This window comes from Ictalurus furcatus, chromosome 17, assembly GCF_023375685.1.
Source record: "Ictalurus furcatus strain D&B chromosome 17, Billie_1.0, whole genome shotgun sequence".
Classification (NCBI taxonomy): Eukaryota; Metazoa; Chordata; class Actinopteri; order Siluriformes; family Ictaluridae; genus Ictalurus; species Ictalurus furcatus.
Window position 1 is genome coordinate 14,720,457 of NC_071271.1, and position 12,788 is coordinate 14,733,244.

The following is a 12,788-nucleotide window of genomic DNA, read 5'->3' on the forward strand; positions in this document are numbered from 1 at the left end:
CAGATGGTGATCAGTTGACAGCTCTGCCCCTCTCTTCACCCGAGTGTCCAGAACATGCGGCCTCAGATCAGATGATACGATTACAAAATCGATCGTCGACCTTTAGCCTAGGGTACTCTGGTACCACGTACACTTATGAGCCTCCTTATGTTTGAACATGATATTCATTATAGACAATCCATGACTAGCACAGAAGTCCAACAACAAACGCTAGATCAGGGAGGCCGTTCCTCCCAATCACGCCTCTCCAGGTATCTCCATCATTGCCCATGTGCACGTTGAAGTCTCCCAGCAGAACTATGGAATCCCCTACTGGTGCCCCATACAGGACTCTGTGCAGAGTCTCCAAGAAGGCCGAGTACTCTGAACTGGTGTTCGGTACATATGCACAGACAACAGTCAGAATCCCCCCCCCCAACCCATAGGCCTAAGGAGGCGACCCTCTCGTCCACTGGTGTAAACTCCAACATAACGGCACTCAACCAGGGACTTGTGAGTATCCCCACACCCACCTGGCGCCTCACACCCTGGTCAACTCCAGAGTAGAATAGAGTCCATCCCTATCCAGGAGTACGGTTCCAGAACCGAGACTGTGCGTTGAGGGAAGCCCCACCAGATCTAACTGGTAGCACTCCACCTCCCGCACAAGTTCCAGTTCTTTCCCCCACGTTCCACGTCCCCAGAGCCAGCCTCTGCCACCCGAGTCTGGTCCGTCGAGGCCCCTGACCTTCACTGCCACCCATGTAGCAGCGCACCCAACCCCCACGGTTCACCCCACGAGTGGTGGGCCCATAGGATGGAGAGGGGTTGCTTTTTCGGGCATTGCCCGGCTGGGCTCCATGGCAAACCCAGCCACCAGGCACCTACAGTCGGGCCCTCCCTCTGGGCCTGGCTCCAGACGGGGGCCCCGGGCTTCCTCCAGGCAGGTAACTCCTCCTCCCTTTGTTTTCTTCATGAGGGTGTCTTTGAACCATTCTTAGTCTGGTCCCTCCCCTGAGACCACTTTGCCTTGAGAGGCCCTTCCAGGAGCACAAGGCTCCAGACAACACAGCCCTCAGGTTCGTAGGGACACACAAACCTCTCCACCACGGTAAGGTGATGGTTCCCGTAGAGGAATTTTTAATTATGCATATTAAAATTTTGGCATGCATACTTAAAATTCTAGTATGCATACTTATTTTTTAAGTGTGCATATTTATTTTTCAAGTATGCATATAAACTTTGTGTCCATACTTAATTTGTGTACAACTTTTAAAAAAAGCATACATATTTTGCATACTTATTGTTTAGTATTTGTACATATTTTCACTGATTTGTACTTTCATATTTGTTTGCTTAAAGAATTCTATGTATTAATGTCATATCACAGCAAACCAGTGACTATATTTCCCATACTGCACGATGGCCTACAAACATGGCCACCATGGATTGCAATTCCCAGAACACTCGTACACACACACACACACACACATACACACAGACACACACACACACAGAACACTCACACTCATTCTATTTTTTTGATCATAGAATTTTTATTGGAAATTTGCATTTTACACATAACACCACACCCAACAACCCCAACAAAACAACCTCAGCCAAAACCAAAAGAAAGGGGGAAACAAAAAACAATAACAAACAAACATTCAAAGAAAAAAACACAAAAAAACAAAAAAAAGGTAAGATGACTACTGTTTACCATCTACCTCTCCTCAAGCCACCTCCAAGGTGCGTACATCATTGAAGTAGGTAATAAATTGTTGCCATTTTCCCCAAAATGAGTCACCCCTGCCTCTGATGTTGTACTTGATTTTTTCAAGTTTTAAAAAGAACATTAAGTCTTTAAGCCAGACTGATATAGGGGGGGGGGGTGTGGAGAGGTCCAAGACAACAATATTCTGTGCCAAGGAAGTAACGATGCAAAGGCCACAACACTAGCTTGTTTATGGTTCAGAGGCTGACGCTGAGATGAAACACCAAAGATGGCAATTAAAGGACAGACATCCAGTTTGATTTTAAGAACGTCGGACATAGTTTCAAAGAAAGAGTTCCAAAAGTGCTGCAGTTTGGGACAGAGTGCAAACATATGACTCAGGTTACAGGGCGAAAGTTTGCATTTTTCACACGTCAGGAACATTGGGATATATTTTAAACAGTTTACTCCTAGAGAGGTGAGCTCTGTGAACCATTTTAAATTGTATGAAACTAAGTCTAGCACAGGACGTGGTGGTACGTATATTATCTAATGCTCTGCCCCAGTAATCATCCTCAAGCTCCAGGCCCAATTCCTCTTCCCAAGCACTAACGGTTTTGATATTGTAAAAATCTTCCTGTGACCAGATCGTTGCATATATCCGTGAGATAATGCCACCCTTATGAGGATTCAGCTTGAACACCTCTTCCCATGCAGACTTTGTAGGTAAGGAGGGAAAACCAGCGAATAGGGAGGAGACACAATGCCTAATTTGAAAGAAACGGAATAGGTGAGACAGAGGCAGACTGAATGACGAGGACAACTCAGAAAAGTTTGCAAACACATTATTAATGAAAATATCCTCAAAGCATTTCAGACCCTTCTTTTCCCACAAAGAGAATGTGGATCTGTAAAGGAAGGGGGAAAGAGGTGGGTATTACATATTGATGCCATGGTTGAGGCCGAGATACATTTAAAAAGACGGCGAAACTGATAGAAAATTTTTAGAGAGGTACATACTATTGGATTATCCGTGTGTTGTGAAAGGGCTATAGAAAGGGAGGAGAACACCATAGCAGGGAGGGAGGTTGAAATACAAGACTTTGCTTCTAAGTGGCACCATGGAAGAGAGGGGGCCTGCACCCAGAGCACCAGTTTCTGAATATTAGCCGCCCAATAATAATACATGAAATTGGGCAATGAGAGGCCACCACTTAGTCGACTCTTTTGAAGTGAAAATTTGGAAACCCTGGGAGTTTTTCCTGCCCATATGAAAGAGGAGATTAATTGGTCTATATTCTTGAAGAAAGATTTGGGTAAAAACAAAGGGATTGATTGAAAAAAGATAGTGGAATTTTGGAAGAATGTTAATTTTTACCGTGTTTATTCTACCAAGAGGGGATAATGGTAGAGCTGCCCATCTTTGAAAGGCTGACTTCATGTTTGAAATTAAGGGTGTAAAATTTGCCGCCATTAAGGCAGAATAGGAACGGGTGACATTAACTCCAAGATATTTGAATTTTGAATCCTCCAAATGAAAAGGTACTTCATTCTGTTTTATCTTTTGGCCAGATTGGTTTATGAGTAAGCATTCACTCTTTTGTAGGTTCAGTTTATACCCTGAAAATTTCCCAAAGTCATTTAATACACGTATTATCTCTGGAATAGATGCAATTGGATCTGTAACAAAGTAGTAAGTCGTCAGCATACAGGGCTAGTTTATGGTCAATTCCTTTGCGAATTATACCCTGAAATACAGGAAGAGTTCTAAGCGTTATCGAGAGAGGCTCAATCGCTATGGCAAAAAGTAAGGGAGACAGAGGACATCCCTGGCGCGTACCCCGTGACAAAGTAAAATAGTCAGATTTAGCATCGTTGGTATATATGGAAGCTTGCGGTTCCACATATAATAAACGGATCCATGATATCAGTCCATCCCCAAAGCCGAACCTCTTTAGCACTATAAAAAGATATTCCCATTCTATCCTATCAAACGCCTTTTCTGCGTCCAAAGAGATGACCACTTCAGAGGAGTCACTGTTTTGTTTTGAATACAAAATACTAAGTACAGTATGAATATTAGAAAAGGAATGCAGTCCTTTTATAAATCCGGTTTGCTCCTCTGAAATAATGCTAGGAAGAATCCCGTCTAAACAAGAGGCCAAAAGTTTGACTAAAATCTTGACATCAACATTGAGGAGGCTAATAGGTCTATACGAATTACATAATGTTGGGTCCTTCCCATCTTTGAGCAGTAGAGTTATAGATGCGTGTCTCAATGTTTGTGGCAACGTACCTAGTTCTAAGGACTCCTTGAATAAAGCCAGAAGTAATGGGGCCAATGCACCATGAAATTTCTTATAAAATTCGGAAGGAAACCCGTCCGGGCCAGGTGATTTCTTAGATTGCAATGAATTGATTGAGTTGATGATCTCATCTAAGGTGATGGGGCTGTCAAGTTCAGATGCCAATAAAGGGTCAACTCTGGGAAAATCAATATTTCTAAGAAAATGGTCCATGTTACCTGAATTGTCAGGAGCCCCAGCTGTGTATAAAGTGGAGTAAAAACTTTTAAAAGTTGAATTAATTTCTACAGGATCCGAGGTTAATGCACCACTGGACTGCATAATCTGAGTAATAGAGCGCGAAGTCGCTTGGCTACACAATTGGTGAGCCAACAACCGACCGACCTTATCTCCATATTCATAATAATTGCCACGCGTATGTAACAACAGCCTCTCCACCTCACCTGTCGATAACAAATCAAACTCCGCCTGCAAATTAAGCCTTTGTTTATGCAGCTCAGGGGTCAGGTTGAGAGCATATTGGTCGTCAATAGCTTGAATATTATCAGATAACTCTTTTTTCTTATTCTTGCGTTGCTTATTGGCATGAGCAGAATAAGAGATTATCTGTCCCCTTAAGAAGGCCTTTAGAGTTTCCCAATGTAAAGAGTAAGAGATTGAATCAGTTTGATTAGTAAGAAGAAAATCATCTATCGAAGTAGAAATATACTTGCAAAATGCTGAATCGGATAAAAGTAGAGAATTAAGCCTCCATGGTGGACGAAAGGCGCGATGTGAAGGTAGAGGAATGCCAAGACTTAGAGGAACGTCGTCTGAAATAACAATTGGTAGATATTCAGAGTTTACAACCTGAGAAATTAGAGAATTATTAATAAAAAAGTAATCAATGCGAGAAAAAGATTTATGTACGTGAGGAAAAACAAGAATATTTTCTCACTGTGGGTTAAAATACCTTCATGGATCAATGTAACCATTCTGAACCATAAACTCAGAGAATACCTTTGCCATTGCAGAGGGAGCCTTTGCAACAGCGCTAGATTTGTCCAAAACTGGGTCAATAACACAGTTTAACTCTCCCCCAAATATCAAGAGATGTGTGTTCAAAGCAGGAATCTTTGACAACAAATTCTGAGCAAAAGGAGCATTATCAAGATTCGGGGCATATACATTCACCAAAACTACTGGTGTTTGTGAAATTTTCCCTTCCACAAGCACATATCTACCATTTACATCAGAAATAATGTTATCAAAGGAAAAGAGCACAGTCTTACTTATCAGGATAGAAACTCCCCTGGACCTGGAATCAAAATTGGAGTAGAACATATGCGATGACCAGCGAGCTTGGAGTCTGCGTTGATCCCTGAGACGGAGATGAGTTTCCTGAAGAAATGCAACGTCAAGTTTTTGTAGTTTTAAATGTGTCAAAATCTTGGATCTTTTAATTGGACCGTTCAGACCTTTCACATTCCAACTTAGGAATCTGAACGAGCTTTGGGTATTTTCCATCAATTTAGATTAGTACAGAATGGAGTACAGAGAGGTTGATATCAATAGGAAAAAAAAAAACAACGAAGGAAAAAAAAATAAAATAAATAAAATTAAATAAAAATAATAATAATAAAAAAAACTCACACTCATTCTAATCACACACATCTGCATCCAATCTCTCACACACACTCACAACCACAGTATATAAGAGACTGTTCTAAGACTATGACTTTACAAAGTTTTACATGGGTTTTCCGTATACCAAGCATTTGTTACCGGTTCATGTGTTATTGTTTTGATCTCGTTCTCACACTCATTCTTGATTCTGGTTTCGCCTCATTTATGCCTGTTTGCCAATTGCCTGACCCATTGTCTGTTTTTTGACCATGCTATTGTCTGATGTTTTGGATTTGTCTGCCTGCCTCTCTTTAAGTAAAAGCTGTTATCTGCACTGAGTAAAAGCTCTTATCTGCACTTGCGTCCATCCTTGTGTCCTTTACGTTTATTACGTGACCGAATACTTCGCCTACAACATGGAAGCAGCAGGAGAGCATTACGCCGGGATCTCTATACCAGCCTTTGATTCTGTTCGTTTCCCCCAGTGGTACCCCCTGGGAGTACCAGATTCCTTCGATGGTTTTGAGGTATGTCCAGAAGGTTATATACTCCAATGCCAGTTTTATTTTACAAGCCTGGAGGACCCTAAGCCCAGAGAGGAGCAGTGGCTGGGATTCGTGCTTGCCCAGTTCGCAATTGGGCCGAGTTCTTGATTTCTACGGGGGCCGGTGAGCTTAGCCATGTAAGCCAGTTGGTTAAACTTTTAGCTCAGGTGTTCGTATGTCCAGGGCACAAACCTGACCTTGAAAACATGTTAGGAAGGCCTAGTCTAACGGATGAGCCCTCTCAGACTTTTACCTCATATTACGAGAGGGAACTGGCCAACAGGAAGGTCTCTACAGCTCTGCTTCAGCCCCCGTCTGACAGGGCAGTGGTGGGGGTGACACAGACCTGCAAGACCGAGGGCTGCTGTAAAGAAGCCCAGCTAGAATGTCCCACATGCAGGAAACTTGGGGTATATCAATCATATTTCTGCACTCCAGCTGGAGGTCAACATGGCGACCTCATCTCTAGAGCTCCAACCTGAGACCCACAAGGTGGTCTCAGCTCCAGAGCACCAGTTGGAGGTCCACGTGGTGACCTCCTCCCCAAAGCCCCAGCACAAGACCCATGAGGTTATCTCATCTCCAGAGCTCGACCCTGAGACCCATGAGGTGGTCTCACCTGCCGAGCTCCAGCCGGAGGTCAACGTGACAACCTCCTCCCCAGAGCTCCAGTATGAGACCCATGAGATGGTCTCCTATACAGAGCTCCAGCCAGAGGTCAACGTGGCAACCTCTGCTCCCGAGCTACAGCTTGAGATCCACGAGGTGGTCTCACCTGCAGAGCTCTAGCATGAAACGCATGAGGCGGTCTCATCCCCAGAGCTCCAGCATGAGACTCACGAGGCGGTCTAATCCCCAGAGCTCCAGTATAAAGTCAAGATCCTGCTAGAGGTCAACCAGGTGACCTCCCAACCATGTTCCTGTCTGAGGTCGAAGAGGCGACCTCTCCAGCCAAGTTCCTCTCTGAGGTTGAGGAGGCGACCTCCCCAGCCAAGTTCCTGTCCAAGGTCAAAGAGACGACCTCTCCAGCCAAGTTCCTGTCTGAGATCGAAGAGATGACCTCTCAAACCAAGCCCCTGTCTGAGGTCGAAGAGATGACCTCTCAAACCAAGTTCCTGTCCGAGGTCGAAGAGATGGCCTCCAAAGTCAAGCTTCTGTCCGAGGTCGAAGAGATGGCCTCGCATGCCTAGTTCCTGTCCCAGGTCGATCAGGTGACCTCCCACGCCAAGTTCCTGTCCGAGGTCGACGAGGCGACCTCCCACGCCAAGTTCCTGTCCGAGGTCGACAAGGTGACCTCCCACACCAAGTTCCAGCTAAAGCTCGACGAGGCAACCTCCGACACCAAGTCCCAGTCTGAGATCGACAATGTGACCTTCCACGCCAAGTTCCAGACTGAAAATGATGCCACGACCACCCAACTTCTCCTCATGCCTGAAACCGACATCATGACCATCCAAGTTATGCTCACCCCTGAGTCTGTTGACATGACCAACCAGGTTCTGCTCACGCCTGAAACCGACATCACGACCAACCAGGTTCTGCTCACGCCTGAAGGAGCAAGGTGATGGACTTGGAACAAGACGTACTGGACACTGAGCAACTTGTTGTTGCTTTTGTTAGTGTTTGTTAGTGTTCTTTAGTGTTCTTTCATTAGTATTCATTAGTCTTCTTCTTCTTCTTCTTCTTCTTCTTCTACTCTTATGTCTATGGTAGCCCATATAACCGCTTACAGGAAAGTTATGAAATTTGGCACACAGTCTCAACATTGACCAGAGCAATTTTGGAGTCTCTATCTCAAACCCTCTAGTGCCACCAACAGTAAAGGGAAATATGTATTCTGACACTTGTTTATTTGAATAGCTTACCTATTTAACTACTTTGTAGTTACAGCACAAATAAAAATCATAATACACTACTTTCACAGTTTGAAATATGCCTTATGACTTTTAAGTTGCATGTAGTCTTTAAATATCAGATACTAACAGCTAATCAGCAATGTACTTACATGAACACAAAGGGAAATCCTCAGTGGCCTGTGATATACTATATAAGCTCAGGCGTGTTGAATGCTTAGATATTCACATGGAACCTTTTCTTGCAAATATTAATGCAGTTAATCTGAATTGTAATAAGGTACAGTATGCTTCTCAGTTTAATAATGAATTGTTTCAGTAATTAAGCATAAATTTATATTATAATATTGTCATTTATTTAAATTATTATTTTTTTATAATAATGAGAGTAGAGTATTGGTAATAACATTTCTGTGGATAAAATGTCAATGTATAATGTACAAAATTCTCTGTTCTTTCATTTCAGTTCAAGACAATGACATCAAAGTTTTTGAGTGTAATGGAAAATGATACTCTTCTTTATTTCTCCATGTTTGAAAACCTGGGCCACTTTCGATACCTTTACTTCATTTTAGGATCTCTGCTATACTGTACTATCGTATTCTTCAATGTCAATATTATTCTTGTAATATTTATAGAATCTCCTTTGCACCAGCCTATGTACATTTTGATAGCATGTTTATCAATTAATTCTCTTTACGGCACTGCTGGCTTCTTTCCAAGATTACTAATGGATTTGTTATTATATTCTCACTCAATTACTCGTTCTGGATGTCATGTACAAACGTTTGTCATTTATACCTATGCATCATGTGAATTTACAATCTTAACATTAATGGCATATGACAGATTTGTTGCTATATGTAAGCCATTGCAATACCACAGCATTATGACAGCCAGGGTGCTTGCTCTTATGGTAGCTATGTCTGGGATTTATCCAATGCTTTCTATTGGTCTTGGGACCATTTTCACTGCTAGACTAAGATTGTGTGGTAATGACTTAAGAAAATTGTATTGCCATAACTGGATCATTGCAAAGCTCTCTTGTGAAAATACTACTTTTGACAACATTTATGGTTTTGCTGTACTAGTAACTACAGTTTTGATCCCATTTAGTTTCATTTTGTATTCTTATATTAAAATTATTATGATTTGTCAGAAATCTTCAAAAGAATTAAAGAGCAAAGCTTATCATACTTGCCTTCCTCATCTAGTGACTTTTCTTAACTACTCAATTACCATTTTCTGTGAAATGACCTTTAGCCGTTTTGAAAATTTACCTCCAGTAATAGCTATAATTCTGTCATTAGAGTTTCTGATTATACCTCCCCTCCTAAATCCTGTTGTTTATGGCCTTAATTTTCCTGAAGTTCGCAGAAAAATTCAACATCATCTAATTTTTTTTTTTGTAAAAAAAAAAAAAAGTACTGCTCCTCTACATGCAGGCTGAACCTTTTGCCATGCTATCATGTATTGAGTAGCTACCATGGTTTATTAATATCAGGAAATATTTTTGATCTTAAATAAATATACTGTCATAGATACAAAATGAATATGTCCCATTCTTAATTCTGACCTATAATTAATGCATATACTTACATATACTCTACTTGTCATAACTCCGCAAACCAGCAACTTCATTTCCCAGAATGCACCATGGCCGACAAACGCTACACTTCCCAAACACACACGTTCACCAGCTCCAGAGTTCTAATTAGATCCACCTGATTCCAATTACACACACACTACTCCTTTTAAGAGACTCTCATTCACTCATCTAGTTGCGAAGTATACGCTCAGTTGCCTTGTGTCTCTGTCCAAACCAAGTCTTATATTGTGTCGGTTTATTCTGGTTTTTGACTTTGCTTACGTTTTCGACCTCGTCTCTTTGCCCTGCCTTGTTTGTACTGTTTGCCTGACCTCTGCCTGTTCCTGTGGCCTTGTTGTTTTATTAAATTGCCATACCTGCACTTGCTTCTGTCTGTGCCTCCATTATGTGACAGTACTATGATATTAAAATGTCTTTTATTCATTCAGAAACTTTCAGTCATAAATTTGTTTTTATTTGTTTCACTGTTAATGCCAACATTCTATTAACAGTTTCCCAGTCTTTCCCCATACTTTATTACCGAGCATTAATTTTTATTTTATTTTATGCTTTACAACAGTTAAATTATAAATATATGAAAATAAATGGACATGAGCTTACTAGATCTTCAGTATAATGCCCAAAGTTGAAGAAATGTTTGCACAATTATTTTTAATTGCATCAGTTACAATAAATAATAGATAGTGACTTTATGAATACCAGAAAGTTAAATAAATGTAATGGTTCCCCGTGACCCTGAAAAAGGATAAGCGGTATAGAAGATGGATGGATGGATGGATGATATTTTGTCCAAGTTATGCTGGAGAACTTTGTTTTTTAAAGCTATAAAAGAGAAATATTCTTTCTTTAAATTTTCTGTTTTTATTGTTGACTTTTTATTGTCTCTTTTTTAACAAGCTATGTCATCATTTCACTAATAAGACCAGAAATGTCATAGTCCAGCCAGATCCTGTCTACTTCCCTGTGTTCCAGTGTTTTCTCTCCCTCTTGCTTCTCTGTTTGTGTGTGTGTGTGTGTATACACGCAGCACTCCAGTTCACTCCTTGTTTGATTGAAGATTGATCTCACTTGGTCAGACTCCCTCAACCAACTAATCTCCCTGGCTATCAGGATGGATAACCCTGTGCGGAAGCGGGTCAAAGAGCGAGCCAGCCAACCCCAGGCACCTTTCACCTCCAGTTCTCTTCTCTGTTCATCTGCCAATCCTGCCTGTGAGCCTCAGCCTCATCCCAGAATTCTGGCACCGAACTCTGAATCACCTGGGGAAGACAAACACTAACACACAAAACCACTCAAGGAGAGGTGTGACTTACAGTTCTCCATGTAGTCTGAGATTCAGGATTAACCAGTAACTTGCTACTTGAGTAGTCTTCTCATTGGATACTTTTTACTCTTACTCAAGTAATTATTAACATTATTACTTTTACTGTTACTTTAGTAATTATTTTTATAAGCAGTTTTACTTATACTTGTGTAAAATTTGGTGGCTACTCTACCCACCTCTGCATCCGTCTCTACTCACTTATGTGACAGTTTATTTCCACTCAGGCATCCTTACCTGATGAACCAGTTAACAGGAAGCCATATTAATGGTGAAATTTTTAATCTTTAAATTGACAAATAATTTCCATAACAGAGTATTGGATACAAAACAGGGAATCTAAACTTGGAAGGACATTACAAGTGGGATTAGAAAGAAAGAAAAAAAAAGAAAGAAATAAACTAAATATAAATAATGTTAAAAGGCCAGGGGTAATTAATAACAAAAGGACAATAACATGAGTAAATATGCAGATAAATTATACAATGAGTTATAGATCTAAAGAAACAATAATACCAAGATTGTTACAAATAGTCAACGTTTTAATAGCTTTTTTTTTCTTTCCTCAGATGAACTAATAAGATTCAGATACTGCTCAAACTTCTTATAAAAGACTATGTATGAAGGCTTAGAGTGGAACTTTTCATTTATGAATATGAAATTAAATAAGATTATATTTATTATAAAATAATTCTGTTCACTGGCTTTGTCATGATCAAGAAACACAATCACTATATATTTCCATAGAGAGAGAGAAATCAGTAAAAATCGTGCACTATATCTCTTGCCATAGTCTTTTAAAATACGGACAGAAATACCCAAATGAGTTGTAGACATACCTTTGCTCATATACACTCACTGAACACTTTATTAGGAACACCTGTATACCTAAACATTCGTGGAATTATCTATTCAGCCAATTGTGTAGCAGTAGTGCAATGCATAATATCATGCAGATATGGGCCAGCAGCTTCAGCTAATGTTCACATTAACCATCAGAATGTGGAAAAAAATCAATTCAGTGATTTTGACCATGCCATGATTGTTGCTGCCAGATGGGCTGGTTTGAGTATTTCTATAACTGTTGATCTCCTGAGATTTTCACTCACAACAGTCTCTAGAGTTGTTAGAGTGGTGCAATAAAGAAAAAACATCCAGTGAGGACCAGTTAAGTGAACAGAAATACCTTAATGAGAGAGGTCAGTATAGAATGGTCAGACTGGTTTGAGCTAACTGAAAGTCTACAGTAACTCAAATCTGCACAGTTGTGGTGAGCAGAAAAGCATTTTAGAATGCAGAACACATTGAACCCTGAGGCAGAAGGGCTACAACAGCAGCAGACCATGTTGGATTCCACTTCTTTCAGCCAAGAACAGAAAGCTGAGGCTGCAGTGGGTAAAGGGTCACCAAAACTGACAAGCTGAATCCTGCAAAAATGCAGCTTGGTCTGATGAATCTCGATTTCTACTGTGGCACACAGATGGTAGTGTCATAATTTTGCACCAACAGTATAAAATCCATGGATCCAACAGTCCAGGCTGGCGGAAGTGGCACAATGGTGTGGAAAATGTTATCTTGGCATACTTCGGGCCCATTAATACTAATTAATTATCTCTTGAATGCCACAGCCTATTTGAGTATTGTTGCCAAACATGTGCATCCCTTCATGGCCACAATTTACCCATGTTCTAGTTGCTACTTCCAGCATGATAATGCACCGTCACAAAACAAAAGTCATCTAAAACTGATTTCATGAATGTGACAATGAGTTCAATGTTTTTCAGTGGCCTTCCCAGTCACCAGATCTGAATCCAATAGCACACCTTTGGGATGTGGTAGAATGCGAGAGGCAACTG

At 40.9% G+C, this 12,788-nt stretch overlaps 1 protein-coding gene across 1 annotated transcript; it reads left to right on the forward strand.

The window, feature by feature from the left end:
- Positions 1–8,410: 8,410 nt before the first annotated feature.
- LOC128621482 (olfactory receptor 51L1-like) lies at positions 8,411–9,923 on the forward strand. Its single transcript, XM_053647281.1, has one exon. The coding sequence runs from the start codon at positions 8,478–8,480 to the stop codon at positions 9,450–9,452; it is 975 nt and encodes a 324-aa protein (XP_053503256.1). The 5' UTR covers positions 8,411–8,477; the 3' UTR covers positions 9,453–9,923.
- Positions 9,924–12,788: the final 2,865 nt, after the last annotated feature.